Source organism: Cryptomeria japonica, chromosome 1 (assembly GCF_030272615.1).
Source record: "Cryptomeria japonica chromosome 1, Sugi_1.0, whole genome shotgun sequence".
Lineage (NCBI taxonomy): Eukaryota > Viridiplantae > Streptophyta > Pinopsida > Cupressales > Cupressaceae > Cryptomeria > Cryptomeria japonica.
The window spans coordinates 20,047,584-20,066,342 of record NC_081405.1 but is presented as its reverse complement, the minus strand read 5'-3'; the positions used below and the strand labels follow the sequence as shown (position 1 = coordinate 20,066,342).

The 18,759-nt window shown below is 36.6% G+C and overlaps 1 protein-coding gene across 1 annotated transcript in view; it reads left to right on the top strand.

Moving 5' to 3' along the window:
- Positions 1–2,083: 2,083 nt before the first annotated feature.
- The window catches only part of LOC131031208 (uncharacterized), a 99,975-nt gene continuing 83,299 nt past the window's right edge, over positions 2,084–18,759 (top strand). The window contains exons 1-4 of the mRNA XM_059207840.1: positions 2,084–2,230; positions 10,362–10,442; positions 10,582–10,668; positions 10,754–10,824. Of these exons, the coding sequence (XP_059063823.1) occupies positions 10,371–10,442; positions 10,582–10,668; positions 10,754–10,824 (230 nt within the window). The 5' untranslated portion in view covers positions 2,084–2,230; positions 10,362–10,370. The remainder of the gene's footprint in view (positions 2,231–10,361; positions 10,443–10,581; positions 10,669–10,753; positions 10,825–18,759) is intronic.

Here is an 18,759-nt window from a genome sequence, read left to right as displayed (position 1 = left end):
GAAACCTCTGAAGACAATTTTGTTGCTATGATTAAAAAACTTAATTTCTTCTGTAAAATTTCAGGAGCTAGATTGTCTCATGCCAAATCTATTTGTCTTGGTTGGGATGATCAACCTCCTAATTGGTTTAATAAATTTGATTTCCAATGGGGTGGCCCCTCTAAAATTGTCAGATATTTGGGTATCCCCTTTTTTGTTGACCCCTCTTTGAAAGAGATGTGGGCCTGGGTTAAGGATAAGATCCATAATAAACTAAACAAGTGGCACAATAGGTCTCTATCTTTTGCTGGAAGGATCCAAGTCTGCCAAAAAATTCGGTCCTCTTACAACATTTATTATGCCTCTGCTTGGATGTTTAATGACTATCAAGTTATGGAAATCCAGAAGGCTATAAGAAATTATCTTTGGTCTGATGGGAAGGGAAATAAAAAGATGCATTCTGTCAATTGGAAGTGGTGTCATGTTGATAAGCTCCTTGGAGGCCTGGGGTTGAAAGACCTGAGACTTAGCGGTCTTGCTTTGGCCTCCAAATGGATCTTTCATGCCTTGGAGGGAGATGAGCCTTGGAAAGTTTTGATTCGTAACAATATTGAGAGGGGATATCCTAAAAGTGCCAAATTCTGGAAAAATCTTCCTCTCACTGATCTCATTTGTGGTGAATTTCCTATTATTGTTCAAGGCTCAACAGTCTTTAAATCCATCTGGAAAGCCTAGAACCATGTTAGGCAATTCATCACTAACAAAGATTTTTTTGATAATAAAACCCTCCATGGTGAAAGGTCCATTTGGTGGAACCTTAAGCTTGGTGATAAACCTCTTGCTCTTACCCAATGGTGCTCGGCTAAGTATTGGGCTAACCTTGGAATCAAGCAATTCATTGATATCTTTGAAATGGACAGACTTATCATTTGGGAGGATCTTAAGAATAAGTTTAAACTTCCTGATTCTCATAAAAAGACTTATAGTATGATTGTTAAAGCTAGTAAAAACATTCCTTTTCTGTGTCATGTGGACTCTAATAGTTATTTAAAAATAAAATGGCCTGATGGTATTATCATTTCTAAGCTTAAGGCTAAGAATATTTATTCTGTTTTAAATTATAATGTTGATGTTATCAATCATGTTAACAATATTTGGAATACTGATTTGGATATTTATTCTTGGAAAAAGTATTTTGATTATCTTTGGAAAAGCTCCATTGATCCTAAAATTAAATGTTTTAAATGGTTACTTATTCTTAATAAGCTTCCTGTTAGGAGCTCTTTCTCTGATGTTAACTATTGCACCATTTGCAGAACCCCGGAAACGGGAAATCATATTTTCTTTGAGTGCAGTTTTGCTAAAGAGGTTTGGTTAATGTTCGGTATTTCTATCCCTTCTAATTTCAATTTCTTTGAAGTTATTACTGGGTTTATCTCTAATGCTAAAAAAAATGTTAACATGTTTTGGGATATTACCTCATCTAGCATTTTATGGCAAATTTGGAAGTGCAGAAATGAAGAAAGGTTTCAAAATATCCCCAGAATGCTTACTGAGTCTTTTCGAAGTCTCACATATTCTAAATTTTTTTCGTAGATTCAGATCACCATGAAAATCAACAAGGCTAAATTCAAAAGGCTGCTCAAGGACGTTCATGCTACCTTTTTTGCCAATGACATTAAGAATGGATATTTCGGAGGTTGCATTTGGATAATATACATGATTTCAATCAAACTTTCAGCAGAATTAGAAAGGAGATTAAAAGAAGACCTCACAATGCTACTAATGAGACGGTTTACATGCTGAAACAAATTCAAGATCAGAAAAGCATGGTGTGGATGGATGGCGCTATGGGTTGGCTGGCTTGGGTGGATACCTGGGATGATGTGCTTTACTAATTGTCGTAATTTAAGTTATATATGCTGCTGGTTCATTGTAAATACTCTTTTTAGATGGTGTGAGGCTTAGCCTCTGTACTCTGATACTCTGCGATCTCTTGTAATTTTGATCTCCTTATTCTTAATATAAAAGTAAATATAAATAATAAAAAAATTATAAAAGAAATTATATAGAATTTATAATAATGATTAAATATTAAGGTTTTTCTGTTGCTGCAGAGTTACATTATTTTTCCTGCAAACTCTAAACCATTTTTTTTTTCTTAGGGTTAGGTGTGCTTATAATGTGTGACCGTCTCTAGAAAGGATTGATTTTGCTGGAAATTATTATATTGAAAACTTATAACTTGGAGGTATTTTATTCTTTATTCCTTGATTTAGACTTCAATTTGTTTGAAATTCGGCTGCTTCAATACTTTTATTCCTTCATTAGCTGAGAAGTTCTGATATTTCATTTCTTCTGTTAAATTCTCGTTAAGTTCCTGAATAATTAGAGATGCCAAAATCTTGGTTTTGAATGGTTTATAGGTTTCGGTCACTCAAATTGAAAAACATCATTAGGGCTTTAAACAAGCTAATTGCAGGGCACAATTTGAAAGTGTTTTAGGATTTTCTAGGCCTGTACTGTACACTTGAATTTGGGATATATGACTTTGCTACCATATGAGATTACCTTTTTTGTGATTTTGGCATGGAGATGACCGTGTCCAAATCTGTATTCGATTTTCTGGGTATTGGAACATGAATGCATTAATTTGGCATTTTGATGTTTGCAGGAAATGACACTTGGGAACTGGGGGTTAGGGGTTGATTGAACTGAAGTGTTTCTACGTTATAATCGCCTGAATTTGGTTACTTCGCAATGTGTGTGCGAAATTTGGGTTTTTTAACGAAATATTACCAGTTTATTAATTTTCCTATTACAATTAGGGACTTCTAAGACTAATGTATTTTATGCATGTATAAATAGAAATAAGAATTTATATGACCTTAATTCCAATGAGCTACAAATTTTCTTCTGGAACTTCTTAAATGACTTATTTTTTCACTATCAGTTGCTTTGAAAATTTTATTATATACTGTTGTGACCAATAGTGTGAGAGTATATGATCAAAATAAAGGGGTTGCTGGATGTTTAAGGATCCCACCTCTTCTTTCCAAGATTGAGTCTTTGTGCAGTAATCATCATGAAAGTTGGTAATTTGCTCTTATAAAATGGTAAGCTAAACTTTTTAGATTTTAACAGTCTTGTAGAAATTTATGCACCAATCCTTAAAAATTTTCTACGTTTGTAAGATTGAGGGTAGCTTTAATGGGGTTTCTTGGTAAATGACTTTGTTGTATGTCTTCTTGAATACGATGATATATTTTGTGTAGGCTTTGGGATTTGTCTCATATAAGGAAAGGAATGGGTCTTTTATAGTACACGATGCCAGCAATCTGTATATGGGTATACAGATGGGTTAGAGCAATATGGGACTACCTCATACTCCTTGCGGGAGGTACCTAACTGCACTACAAACGAGGCGTACATACCTTACCCCCTTGTGGGATTTAAACTTGTGACCTCTCTTTCAAGAGCACAAGTTTTCATTGTTTCTAAATCTTTCACTTAATTTCTGTCACACATAAAGTCTAACTGGACTGATTCTCCTTACCTTCAATTTAGTTTTCCAAAGCTTTGAATAGTTTTTGTAACGATAATAGGTTCTCTCTGTTTTTTAATTACTTCAAACTTTTAGTAGATTTTCTGTGTTTATTGTATTATACTGATTTTTTAATTTTCTTTTGTGAGATTGTTTCAGTTGCTCTGTGTAATTGTTTTTTTTTAATCAGTGTTGATGTGTTTTTTATGACACCTTTAAACATATAATAAAAAATTAAGTATCTTATCCTCTCTTGAACAAAAAGCTCTTGGATGCTAAACTTTGTGATCAAATAAGACAACTCCAAGGTTCGGATAGTCAGGTCTTGACTTTATATTGTGGATGGACTCAGTGTTCTGATGTGATTATTGCTGGAATCACAAGGGGATTTACGTTTTACTTGAACTCTTGAATGCAGTTGGAAGTTTACTTGATTTTAAAAAAAAGGACAAAAGGGATTGAGGGTTAAGAAAGCTAAATCTAATCCTAAGATGTAAGAGACTATGAATGATTTAGTGAAACTCTACTAGATTTTGCTATGCCATGCAAAGAACAACTCCACAAAGCTAGTGCAATTTTCTTAGGTAATCTTATGATGCTTAAATCACCACCAACAACATAGACACCATCAATGTGATGCATATCAATGGATTTGTAGTAATCAAAGTTGAGCTTATATAAAGAGTTTTGTTAACCATGCAAAGTATTTAGCAATCAACAAAATACAAGAAGTATGAGCATACGAATTTCACCATTAATCATCCACAATAACTTCCATCCATCTAATCAACATCAAAACAAATGAGAAGCAAACACCATGCAAAATGTTGAATCAACACATGAAATTCACCATATCTTCAATGAAAATAATATGCTTCTTGCAACAGAGTCTTGACAACAATCGCCTTTTCTCCTACTCACTCTAGCTATTTGCTAATGATCTACCTGCCAAGTATTGTCTGTTAACCTTTACAAATGAGGAGAGAAAGCCCTTTATAGACTTCCCTTTACAAATGAATGGCCAAGATCAAATCCAAATCAATTGCCAAGATTGAAAGATAGAAACCCTAATTAGGGTTTGTTATACCCATTACATAACATTTAATGCTTGACCATTGATAAAATTACATTTTAGGACACATGTCCTTTGAATGTGCACCAATGAGTGATGAGGCTAGGTACATCAAACTTTGTGCCTCCACATGTGGTAGTTATCCTCCTCGTTGGATGAGTCAAGTGCATTGAATCTGGACATCTTGACTTGGAATGATGTGATTGGGTTGAAGATGACTAGGTGCCACCTTAGCTTGCTCATCTTGTAGATCATCACAAAGTGTAGGTGTTTGAAGCATATCTCTTGAGGTGAGATGATGGTGGGAGATATTCCCAAATTGTATCATCTTATTTAATTTGATCACCTTCACCTATCCTTGATCTTGAATCCTTTCATTTGAAGCCTTTGTCTTGGATTACTCTCTTGTACTGGTAACAATTCTTGGATTTTCAGAAGAAATTCAAAATCGTCCAACTTCCTCCTCATTGTGAATGCCTGATCCTCTTTGTATGATTTGATTCTTGCAACCACCTCTTGTATGTCTTGACATTCTTGAATGCCTTGATGATGGGTAGATTTTTCTTCTTTGAAGGATAAATGTAATCCACCTCCGGCTTGTTGTCTTCTTCATATCCACTTTCAGGTTGGTGTGAGTCTTCGTGTGGCCTGATTTTGAGATGCATTCTCTTGCTGAAGTGCTGTAGAGAGAGCCTTGGTGAAGCCTTTCCCTCGAAGTGCATCCCTGCCTTGATGTTGCTCGCAACTAGCTCCTTCACTCTCTTCCTTATTCACCTGCAAAAACAAACAAGATACCATCAAATATACCTGATATTCCACTCTAAGTATTCTGATTTCTGATTTTCATGTCTAATTTTAATCACTTCAAGTCTGATTTTCCATTGACTAAGATCTGATTGGGGTTTTAAGTTTGAGATTTTTAACATTTTGAAGTCTGATCATGGATTTTGACAAGTGGTGGGCAAATTGTTGCACTTCACCAAGGGGTCGTGGATTTGAGAGAGTCATGGATAAAATCATTGCATTCCACCTCAAAATCGTGAATTTGAGCAAGTCAAGAAAAAATTTCACCTATCATTTGACTCTCACTTATCACTTGAGTACTTAGAGCTGCAAAGACTCCAAACTAGTCTAGAGGGCGATCCGATTGCTGCTAGACTACCCGACTTGATCACATCCTGATGACAAAGGCATTGCATTCCCTCACAAGAAAGAGGTTAAAGACACCAAAACTACTACCAAGCTAGACGACTAAGCAAAGGAACTATGCTACCAAGCAAAAAAGTGGGGGTCCCCATTTGCATTGGGACAATGTGTGAAAACGTTACAACAATTGGTAATAGAGTTTTTAAATTTTATTAATATATTGGGTTTTTGAAACTAGCCCGAAGGAGTTGGGGCTACAAATAAGGAGTTGTTGATGTGTTTTTCATGCACATGTGAACACAAAATAGAATACCGAAAAGTATCTTACCTCTCTTGATCAAAGTCCCTCAAATGTTGAAGATTAGCTTAAGGATCACTTGAGACAACTCCAAGGTTCATAAATGTCGGGTCACGGCGTGTAGATAAGTACAATTGGTCGTTGTGATTATGATGGAATCACAAGGGGACTTACGTTGTACATGAATGCTTGAGTTGTTGGAACTTGATCATCTGATGTTGCAATCTTGTAATGCTTTTTATCCTAAACTAGCTTGAGTTGAAAAAAAGGACAAAAGGAAAGGGTTTAGGAATTCTATTTTGATCCTAAGAATGCAAGAAAATGGGTGAAGGATTCAATGGAATTCTACTGGGCAAGGTCTCACCATCAAATTGAACAATCTAACACAAGCTCAGTGCAATCTTCTAAGAGATAATTCAAAGATATTAAAATCATTACCATCAAACATTGATTACCATTCAAGTTAATGCATAAACAATGGACATATAACAATTTGAAGTTAAGCTCATATCATTCCAGTTGACCACGCAAGACACACTTACAATCAGCAAGAGACTAGTGGTATGGACTAAACGAATTTCACACAAATGTATTCAACAAATTCCTCCATTCAATCTAATCAACATGAAAGCAAATGAGAAGTAGAAACCATGGGACTTGTTGAAATAACACATTTCACCATAACTTCATTGAAAAGAGTATCTCATTTACAAGTCTTAACAACAATTCCTCCTTCTAATCTAACTTCTATTCTATCTTCTGATCTATCTATCCTTGGACTACACACTATTCTATTGACCTTTACAAATGAAGAGCTTGAGCTTTGTATAGAGAGCTCATTACAATGAATGACCTAGATCAAACCCAATCAATGGCCAAGATTTTACAATGAAACCCTAATTAGGGTTTGTTACAACAAACTTTATTTTGGCCAATGAAATATTTGCATTCAGGTTCAATACTAAATGTGAACCAATAGAAAATGGGGGTAGGTGTCTCAAAGTTTGTGCCTCCATATGATGAGCTTGGTTCATTGAATTCGGACATGCTGATGTGGGACTTCCTTGATTGGTGAATGGTGACTAGAATGCCACCTCAATTTGCACTTGTACATGGTAGATCATCATGAATGAGTTTTGAGCAATACATCTTGATACTCAACATTTCAAGCTCGCTCGATGTGGTGGTGATGCGAAACATCGTTATGGTTGAGTCATTCCTCCATCTTCGCTTGCTTATCCTACCTTGAGGTAGTTGTGTGATCCCTCCTTTACACTTCAAGGTTTTGTCTTCTTCATGTCATCATGATGCGATGAGAGTTCTTGAATACCTTGAGATTCTCCCTTCCTTGATACCCTTGTGCTTGCCGATGAAATCTTTCCTCCTTGTGTTGTGTTCTTGATGTTGCTTCTAGTCCGCATCTCCATCCTTTCTTTAGTTATTCCTGCAAAATAAACAAAGATGGTATTAAGCACACATGATATATAGCTTCTATATAACCTCCTAATTTGATATAATCTCTGATTTTATGTGATTTGCAGGTTTGATAAGAGGAGGTCGCTCCTAAGGGTAGGCAATGGAAGTTGGAGCAATGGGGACCAAGTTCGCTCCTGATAAGGAGCAAAGGAAGTTCGACATCATTCCATCATCAATTGATCTCTTGTACCTCATTCATTCCTTAAGTTTTTCAGTCTCTATGTGCAAAAACCATCAAATTACCCTCAATGAGTACCTTAGAAGTGAATTCGGTCTCATGAAGGAGCAAAGGCAGGTGATTTCGCTCCTCTCAGGGAGCAAAGGAAGTAGATTTTGCTCCAAAATGGGAGTAATGGAAATGCATCACAAATTTGCCTCTTAGCTAGGTTTTATCAATTTCTTGCCTTTGCATCAACCTAGACTTTGTGATTTTGCCCTCCTAGTGTGTAGATATGTCAAATTAGCCTCAAGGGGGACCTTAGAAGGAATTTCGCTCCTAAACCAGGGCAATGGAAATGAAATTCGCTCCCACTGAGGAGCAATGGAAGTGGTAAGAAACTCGACTTTCTTAGGTAAATTTCACCAATTTCACATTCTTATGCCTCAAAATCATCATCTCTCCTATGTGAAATGCTTGAAATTGTCATCAAAATTGCCTTGGGAAGATTTTCGCTCTCAAAGAAGGGCAATGGAAGGTAATTTCGCTCGACTCCAAGGCAATGGAAGTAACCATTTAGTAAAAAATTTCATTCAATATCTCTAATCCATCAACTCAAATTCTAGGTTCCAATCATCCATGGGTGAAAATAGGTCAAAATAACTTTAAGACGAGCCTTGGAATCAACTTCGCTCCTATCTAAGGGCAAAGGAAGAGCTTTTCGCTCTCAAAGGGAGGCAATGGAACAAGGATTCGCTCCTAGAGAGGAGCAAAGGAAATTTTTTGATACTTAGTCAAATTTTTGTTCTTCATTCATCAGCTCATCTCTTGAATTTAAGTCCTCATATGCAAGAGTTGTCAAATTTCCTTCACCAAATGTCTTGAAGATGATTTCACTCTAAGATTGAGGCAATAGAAGTGAAATTCGCTCCCAATGAGGAGCAATGGAAGAACATTTCGCTCTAAAGGGGAGGCAATGGAAATTCTCTCACACTTAATCAAATTTCACCCTTCATCGACTCATACTTGGGTGTTTTGCTATGTATGCAAGTGGAGGTATCGAATCAACTTAAAGGAAAGCTCTATAAGCAATTTCGCTCCTAGACTCAGGCAAAGGAAGGCAATTTCGCTCCCACTGAGGAGCAATGGAAATAGCTCTCAAGTTGAAGTTTAACTCTCTTTTTCTCACTTACATTCATTCTCTCAACTCAAATGCATCAAACCATGCTCATGTGAGGCCTTAGAGGTGAATTCGCTCTCATAAATGAGCAATGGAAGTAAATTTCGCTCCCAAAGAGGAGCAATGGAAATAATCTCCAAGCTGAAGTTCAACTCCCTTTTACCCCTCAATTTTCATTCTACCAACTCAAATGCATTGTATTACGCTCATGTAAGGTTCTAGAAGCAAATTCACTCCCAAAGAAGGGCAAAGGAAACATATTTCACTCCTGGAAGAGAGCAAAGGAAGTGGTTTTTGCATTGAACCTTGAGCAATGGACATAGCTCCCAAACTCACCTTCTAGCTTGGTCTTACTAACTTGCACCCTAGGGTTTAGCTCTCATGCATCAAAAGACCTCAATACTTGCCTTGAATGTGATTTCGCTCTCAACCAAAGGCAATGGAAGGGAAATTCGCTCTCAAAGGAGAGCAATGGAAGTGTTTTTTCGCTCCTAGAGAGGAGCAAAGGAAGTGACCTCAATTTGCTATCTCCCCTAATTCCTTGGTCAAAATGATAATGCTTTCTACTTCTTCTATGATCAAAATGATGCTAGAGGCTTCAAAACTTACTCATCTCCCTCAAATTTGCTCAAGAAGTCTCCATCGCTCCAAGGTAAGTGCAATGGAAGAGGATTTCGCTTCGACTAGAGAGCAAAGGAAGTTGTCTCCACACTTGACCTAATTAAAAGTCATTGATCCTACATTGCATTCCTTGCTCAAATTAAGACATCTTATGATGATTAGAGGTGATTTTAGTGACTTGAAAGGCTTGGAGAGGGATTTCGGTCTTGAAAGAGAGCAATGGAAGCAAAATTTGCTCCAACTAGGGAGCAATGGAAATTTTTAGATACTTAGTCAAATTTTACTCCCTTACCCCACTTCTCACTGAAATATACTTTAGTCAAATTTTAGATACTGGTTTATATTTTAAAACCAATTCGATTACATTACAAATAATTATCACTAATAAATGCAATTTTTACATTCTGCAATTTCGTACCCTCCAAAGTATATTTTACTATCAATGTACCCATTGCACCTCCTTTCGGTTCATGTGCTAGTAAATACATTTATTTTGGAAGAACAATATACAGATGCCACGTGTATTTGCATTTGTTCAGCTCATTTCTGGAGTCTAATTTAGTAATTAATGTACATATTTGATTTGTAAATGCTTTTATGTGTTATCTATATTGCAAATCTGAATTTTTTTGTAAGATGCATGAATTATGATATTTCTCATTTGGCTTCTGCCAGTTCCTTTTGATGGTTTAATGTTGATAGGAAAGTACTAACAACTGCTATTTTATCATTAGTATGGCAGGAAATTATCAGGGATGATTGGAACCTCCCATGTTATCTAAATATTTGACATGTTTTATTATTTTATGAGATAATTGGATCATTTAGGTACTCAATTATAATTTGTGTAGTGAGAGGATTTTCCTGATTAACTATATTATGTATCAGATTTGAGACATGGCGACCCCAGCTTCTCAATTGCCTTCTACAATAAATCGAATATTGGACCTATTCACTAATTTTTCTGAAGTAAGTACAAGTCTGTTGCAAATGACATTTTTATTTTTCTATTATCTAGACTGAGAAATTTTACCTTGAGTGTTATTTTGCGACTAGAACATTGTTTTTAACATTTTAGAATAATATCTCAACTAATGATAATTGACAGGGCTTGACAGATAAAATTATGGAAGAGAATCTTAGAGGTGTTGAACTGGGAGTCAGAGTTCAGGCAATCAACTCGCTACTTCAAAAAGTGGGTATTTGCTAATTGTTGCATATTCTATGCAAACTAGCTTATGACATTTCAATTTGTCTAATTTTTTTTTCTTGGTGAATAGCGTCAAATCCAAATGTTCAAGCAGGGTGATTTCATAGTATATAAGAGACAAGCAAAAGATGAATCTGGAAGGTCAGTTTTCTATCATATGAAAAGTCATAATTGTAAAAATTTTAACTGCAATTTTGACTTATAACTCCAATTTTCAGCTCTTTTTCTTGAGATCTATACTAAGTTCATTTTAAAGCACCAAATGAAAGATTCCTATGATAACCTTCATCAAGAATAAGAACATATATGTCATTCACATAACTCTTTCACTTGTAAGACATCCATTGACATAATTACATCTATTACAATAGTTCTATTACAAACTTTCCACTTAGAATATTCTCAAATATCTTTCATAGTTACCAATACAAATAAACAGTTATTCATTTTAAAGCACCAAATGAAAGATTCCTATGATAACCTTCATTAAGAATAAGAACATATATGTCATTCACATAACTCTTTCACTTGCAAGACATCCATTGACATAATTACATCTATTACAAACTTTCCACTTAGAATAATCTCAAATATCTTTTATAGTTACCTATACAAATAAACAGTTACATATTCCTTTACATCATATCTGGAAAATATATTACAAATAATTGTCGTATATGGTGCAATGTTTAGATTTTGATATTTGGACTTAATGTTTAAATAAAGTCAAAGGTAGTTTTTTTGGTCACTGCCAAGAGAGACACCAATTTGATGTGTAAGACTTGCTTGGGAAAGTCCACATTACATTTACCTTATATATTTTTCAATAAGGTGTACACATCGTACCCCACTCTAGATTTAAATCTGTGCCTTATGTATGGAGTACACAGCCCTTCACTCTTAGGCCCATTCAAGATGTGGACATAAAATGGTTTAATCAGATGTGCACATTATTTCACGGTTCTCATTTTCCCTACACATACCTTGAAAGTCTTGACTCTCCCAAAATATTTCAAGCTTTGGTTTACTGAATGCTGGACCTATTTCCAGCAAGCTGAAAACTTATTTCCTCATTGCTGAAACTTTTCCCCATTCCAGCAATGTTGAATACCCTTTGGATGGAGGTGGAAACTGCTGGAGATGTTTTCCTTGAAATCGAATATGTTTTTTTGAAACCAGAAACATTTCTGGCATAGCAGCAGCATTTCCACCCGTCTCTTTCACTTTCTATTCTTTTTTAGTTGTTTTCCTTGAAAAGGTAAAAGTAGTGTAAAATTGAATTGCTTAATCCGATGTGCCATTTACAGTACATATTTGCCTGATCCTAATGCTGTTTTCATGTGTCAAATAACATTTCCTGTTACTTCTCTGTTTTGTTGAGAAACATTTTTTTAAGTGACTCTGTTTCCTGATCTCAGTTGTCTCACTCTCCACTTTTTGTGTGTTGCCCTAATCTAGTGTTTTAAAGTACACATTTTTTCTTCTGGGCATAACATAGGTTCACGACTGTGATTTATACCATTCTTGGTCAATCTGTCTCCAAACTCTATACTGTGTATTTGCAGTGTAGTCCTCTTATTACGATCTGTATATGATCATGTCTTAGAAGATATTTTGCTGTATATGATCTGTATATCTCACCTCAGATTTATGATCTGTATACGTTCATATCGCATGTTATTGACTTTGGCCTTATTGCATTTATGTCTGTGCATAAACTTTTCTTTTTCAAAATGAACTTCTATTTTTAAGAACACTCTACTTATCACACAATAATAGCCAATCAACCTCTCTCACTCTGCTTTGAATATGGACACACATAAATAACAAAGGTTTTCCAACCACTCATAACCGAGTTGGTTGGTGTTTACCAATTAGTTTGTGTATAGTTACAACCGCCAACTAACACACACTTAATATTGTTTAAAGCCAATGATAATTTGTATGTCAAAGTTTATAAATACCAACCACAATCATTATTGTTTCCATTTGATTCGAATGCCTTGGTATCGTGATAGTGTGAGGAAGATTTTATAGCCCATGATCTGAAAAATACATGAGGATACATACAGATATCAATTTGAAAAATCTTATGCTGTGAGAATACATATATCACACAGATATCAATATGAAGTTTTATGCAAGGTAATCAAGATCTTTGTTTTAACTATTTCAATTCTTCTTTGCCACCATATGAACTGAATCATAATTAATTTCTTTTTGCAGATGATACGTGTCATATTTTTCTCTTGAATAGATAGTATATAGTGTTGATTTTGTAACTAGGTTAGGAAAATAAACAGGATTCGGATTGCCTTAAGGCATCATCTGAATCCTTATAGGGCAGGGCCCTATCTATTGTATTTATATGTAATGTGTAAAACCATTAAGGGCTGGACCTAACATGTAAAGGGGCGCATCTCTAGGTCCAACGTGTGGACCTATCTCCAGCACACACATTTTGTGGCGTATAGTCTTATGTATTGATCATTTATGATGGGCTGGGCCCAAATGATTGTATTATTAAAAGGACACATCCCTTCTCCAAACATGTGGTCCTATATCTTATTTTAGCACATCTCTATGTAGCGTCGGCTCTTGTAACGTGGAAACTATATTGTTTAGGTCCCATGCTTATGGTGGCGTGTGGAACTAATAAATAGTGTTGGCCCCAAGGATGGATTGGGCCGACCCAAGATAGGGCTCACCTCTTGTATATATGCACAAGCATATCACTAGTCGAAAATGAAATCAAGCAATCCGAAAATTAGACAATCAATGTGAAGACCCTGTGCTCTGCAATAAAAGGTCAATGCAAATTCTGATCAAGGAATCAGTGAATTACTTCTGCCATCAGCATTTACCATACATGCAATCTTGGACAGCGAATACATTGAAGAGGATAGCGAGTTCCTCTTGAAGGTCTACAGACATCATTAGGTCTTCAATCTTCAGTGAAGAACTACGAAGAGCTGGAAGCTGTATGCTGATGATATTCTTATATAAGAAAGAGATAAGTCTGCTATCTTCTGCTGTTACATCGTGCCCTAGCTGGGTTACGACTGTAACTCTAATTCTGCCCTAGGTTGACAGTTATATCAGATAAGTAATTTGACTGCCATTGTATTCTACAATTAATAAAAGGATCTAGATCTGATTTGTTGCTGGGTTTTTCCTCCAAGAGGGAGGTTTTCCCAGGGTATGTGTTGTGTCTTGTTTCTTGTTCTGTGCATCATTACTTTTTTGTTCATTTTGCTAATCTGATCGCGAAAACTAACATGGTATCAGAGCCTAGGTTTGCATGTGCAATGATCAGATTTATAGCCTGGACTTCTAAGTGCAGATCTAGGGTTTTCAGATGATTACATGCACAGTCAAGGTCCTTCATCTGCATCAATGGATTCCTCATCCTCTTAGCATCTTAGAACCTTCAAAGGTGATGAATCTCAATTTATTTCAAGGGAGATAGGTAAGTGAAGTTGTAGGTGATTTGAAACTTACCTTATTTTGATACTTGCTGTCATCCTTATATATTTCTGCTATCATATACCTGCTATCACTTATATATTCAATGTGTTCATGGCTAAATAGTGATAGTATAGATATATGAATGTGTATTAGGATCCCAGTATAGATAAATGACTTCTATCTATATGTTTGAATCTGTGTTTTGAGGGTTTGTAAGGGTTGGTGTTTTGTTTTACTATATCATGTCTCTAAGGTAACCTAATGTCTACTCTTGAAGATAATGTTTTCAGATTATGTCTCTTTGAAGAAAGCTTTCATGCATGACCTGAGAAGCCCTCCCTCAATCAGATCTTGTCATCGGACTAATTATGAAAGTCTACCTTTCATCTCTCTCTTTTAAGATGCTATGGGTCCACTTCGTAAGTAAGAATGAATCATCAGGTCTGTGAATTCTTTATTTAGATAGGGTTTTAGAGGGAGTCTTGACATCTTTTAATATCTCAATTTCATTCTTGGGTTCTAATCATTATGGTTTAATAGAGGAATTGATATATATATATCTAATGTATATTCCTTGTCTATTGCAAAATGTTTATTTATGATGATACTAACCATGATACACTGGGTGTATCATCCACCCTCTACGGAGTGCAAGGTGGCAGTTCTCTCTCACCCTGTGCAGAGTGCAAGGTGAGTCCACCCTCTGCGGAGTGCAAGGTGGCAGTTCTTTCCACCCTTTGCGGAGTGCAAGGTGGCAGTTCTTTCCCACCCTCTGCGGAGTGCAAGGTGGCAGTTCTTTCCACCCTCTGCGGAGTGCAAGGTGGCGGTTATTTCTCACCCTCTGCGGAGTGCAAGGTGAGTTCACCCTCTGTAGTGTGCAAGGTGACAGATTGTCCTTCTCTGGGAGAAGTTTATGTATTCTCTGTGGTTGTGCATGATTTACGTTATATGGTTATATATATCTTTGAGTATTAATTATTGCAGGTGTGCATATGGAAAGGGATCCTCTGTGGATGTGCATGATGAAAGATAATGGTGTTATATGAAAGATAATGGTGTTATATGCAGGTTCCCAAGAAAGTGTGAAGTTATGAAGCGTTGGCTTCTTCCTTTGCAAGCATTGCAAGGAGAACGTCATGAAAGATTCATATTGTAATGTAATTGTGTGATCAGATCACGATGTGTATCTTGTTTGTACTCTTAGGGCTGGGCCCTAAACCTTGTAAATGTTCATGCCATGGGTTTGTCCATGTGAATTTGGTTATGTATTTATTTTCCTCCCTAGTTAAGAGGGAGTGTTGATTTTGTCACTAGGTTAGGAAAATAAATAGGATTCGGATTGCCTTAAGGCATCATCTGAATCCTTATAGGGCAGGGCCCTATCTATTGTATTTATATGTAATGTGTAAAACCATTAAGGGCTGGACCTAACATGTAAAGGGGCACATCTCTAGGTCCAACGTGTGGACCTATCTCCAGCACACACATTTTGTGGTGTATAGTCTTATGTATTGATCATTTATGATGGGCTGGGCCCAAATGATTGTATTATTAAAAGGACACATCCCTTCTCCAAACGTGTGGTCCTATATCTTATTTTAGCACATCTCTATGTGGCGTGAGCTCTTGTAACGTGGAAACTATATTGTTTAGGTCCCATGCTTATGGTGGCGTGTGGAACTAATAAATAGTGTTGGCCCCAAGGATGGATTGGGCCGACCCAAGATAGGGCTCACCTCTTGTATATATGCACAAGCATATCACTAGTCGAAAATGAAATCAAGCAATCCGAATATTAGATAATCAATGTGAAGACCCTGTGCTTTGCAATAAAAGGTCAATGCGAATTCTGATCAAGGAATCAGTGAATTACTTCTGCCATCAGCATTTACCATACATGCAATCTTGGATAGTGAATACATTGAAGAGGATAGTGAGTTCCGCTTGAAGGTCTACAAACATCATTAGGTCTGCAATCTTCAGTGAAGAACTACGAAGAGCTGGAAGCTGTATGTTGATGATATTCTTATATAAGAAAGAGATAAGTCTGCTATCTTCTTCTGTTACATCGTGCCCTAGCTGGGTTACGACTGTAACTCTAATTCTGCCCTAGGTTGACAGTTATATCAGATAAGTAATTTGACTGCCATTGTATTCTACAATTAATAAAAGGATCTAGATCTGATTTGTTGCTGGGTTTTTCCTCCAAGAGGGAGGTTTTCCCAGGGTATGTGTTGTGTCTTGTTTCTTGTTCTGTGCATCATTACTTTTTTGTTCATTTTGCTAATCTGATCGCGAAAACTAACATGGTATCAGAGCCTAGGTTTGCATGTGCAATGATCAGATTTATAGCCTGGACTTCTAAGTGCAGATCTAGGGTTTTCAGATGATTACATGCACAGTCAAGGTCCTTCATCTGCATCAATGGATTCCTCATCCTCTTAGCATCTTAGAACCTTCAAAGGTGATGAATCTCAATTTATTTCAAGGGAGATAGGTAAGTGAAGTTGTAGGTGATTTGAAACTTACCTTATTTTGATACTTGCTGTCATCCTTATATATTTCTGCTATCATATACCTGCTATCACTTATATATTCAATGTGTTCATGGCTAAATAGTGATAGTATAGATATATGAATGTGTATTAGGATCCCAGTATAGATAAATGACTTCTATCTATATGTTTGAATCTGTGTTTTGAGGGTTTGTAAGGGTTGGTGTTTTGTTTTACTATATCATGTCTCTAAGGTAACCTAATGTCTACTCTTGAAGATAATGTTTTCAGATTATGTCTCTTTGAAGAAAGCTTTCATGCATGACCTGAGAAGCCCTCCCTCAATCAGATCTTGTCATCGGACTAATTATGAAAGTCTACCTTTCATCTCTCTCTTTTAAGATGCTATGGGTCCACTTCGTAAGTAAGAATGAATCATCAGGTCTGTGAATTCTTTATTTAGATAGGGTTTTAGAGGGAGTCTTGACATCTTTTAATATCTCAATTTCATTCTTGGGTTCTAATCATTATGGTTTAATAGAGGAATTGATATATATATATCTAATGTATATTCCTTGTCTATTGCAAAATGTTTATTTATGATGATACTAACCATGATACACTGGGTGTATCATCCACCCTCTACGGAGTGCAAGGTGGCAGTTCTCTCTCACCCTGTGCAGAGTGCAAGGTGAGTCCACCCTCTGCGGAGTGCAAGGTGGCAGTTCTTTCCACCCTTTGCGGAGTGCAAGGTGGCAGTTCTTTCCCACCCTCTGCGGAGTGCAAGGTGGCAGTTCTTTCCACCCTCTGCGGAGTGCAAGGTGGCGGTTATTTCTCACCCTCTGCGGAGTGCAAGGTGAGTTCACCCTCTGTAGTGTGCAAGGTGACAGATTGTCCTTCTCTGGGAGAAGTTTATGTATTCTCTGTGGTTGTGCATGATTTACGTTATATGGTTATATATATCTTTGAGTATTAATTATTGCAGGTGTGCATATGGAAAGGGATCCTCTGTGGATGTGCATGATGAAAGATAATGGTGTTATATGAAAGATAATGGTGTTATATGCAGGTTCCCAAGAAAGTGTGAAGTTATGAAGCGTTGGCTTCTTCCTTTGCAAGCATTGCAAGGAGAACGTCATGAAAGATTCATATTGTAATGTAATTGTGTGATCAGATCACGATGTGTATCTTGTTTGTACTCTTAGGGCTGGGCCCTAAACCTTGTAAATGTTCATGCCATGGGTTTGTCCATGTGAATTTGGTTATGTATTTATTTTCCTCCCTAGTTAAGAGGGAGTGTTGATTTTGTCACTAGGTTAGGAAAATAAATAGGATTCGGATTGCCTTAAGGCATCATCTGAATCCTTATAGGGCAGGGCCCTATCTATTGTATTTATATGTAATGTGTAAAACCATTAAGGGCTGGACCTAACATGTAAAGGGGCACATCTCTAGGTCCAACGTGTGGACCTATCTCCAGCACACACATTTTGTGGTGTATAGTCTTATGTATTGATCATTTATGATGGGCTGGGCCCAAATGATTGTATTATTAAAAGGACACATCCCTTCTCCAAACGTGTGGTCCTATATCTTATTTTAGCACATCTCTATGTGGCGTGAGCTCTTGTAACGTGGAAACTATATTGTTTAGGTCCCATGCTTATGGTGGCGTGTGGAACTAATAAATAGTGTTGGCCCCAAGGATGGATTGGGCCGACCCAAGATAGGGCTCACCTCTTGTATATATGCACAAGCATATCACTAGTCGAAAATGAAATCAAGCAATCCGAATATTAGATAATCAATGTGAAGACCCTGTGCTTTGCAATAAAAGGTCAATGCGAATTCTGATCAAGGAATCAGTGAATTACTTCTGCCATCAGCATTTACCATACATGCAATCTTGGATAGTGAATACATTGAAGAGGATAGTGAGTTCCGCTTGAAGGTCTACAAACATCATTAGGTCTGCAATCTTCAGTGAAGAACTACGAAGAGCTGGAAGCTGTATGTTGATGATATTCTTATATAAGAAAGAGATAAGTCTGCTATCTTCTGCTGTTACATCGTGCCCTAGCTGGGTTACGACTGTAACTCTAATTCTGCCCTA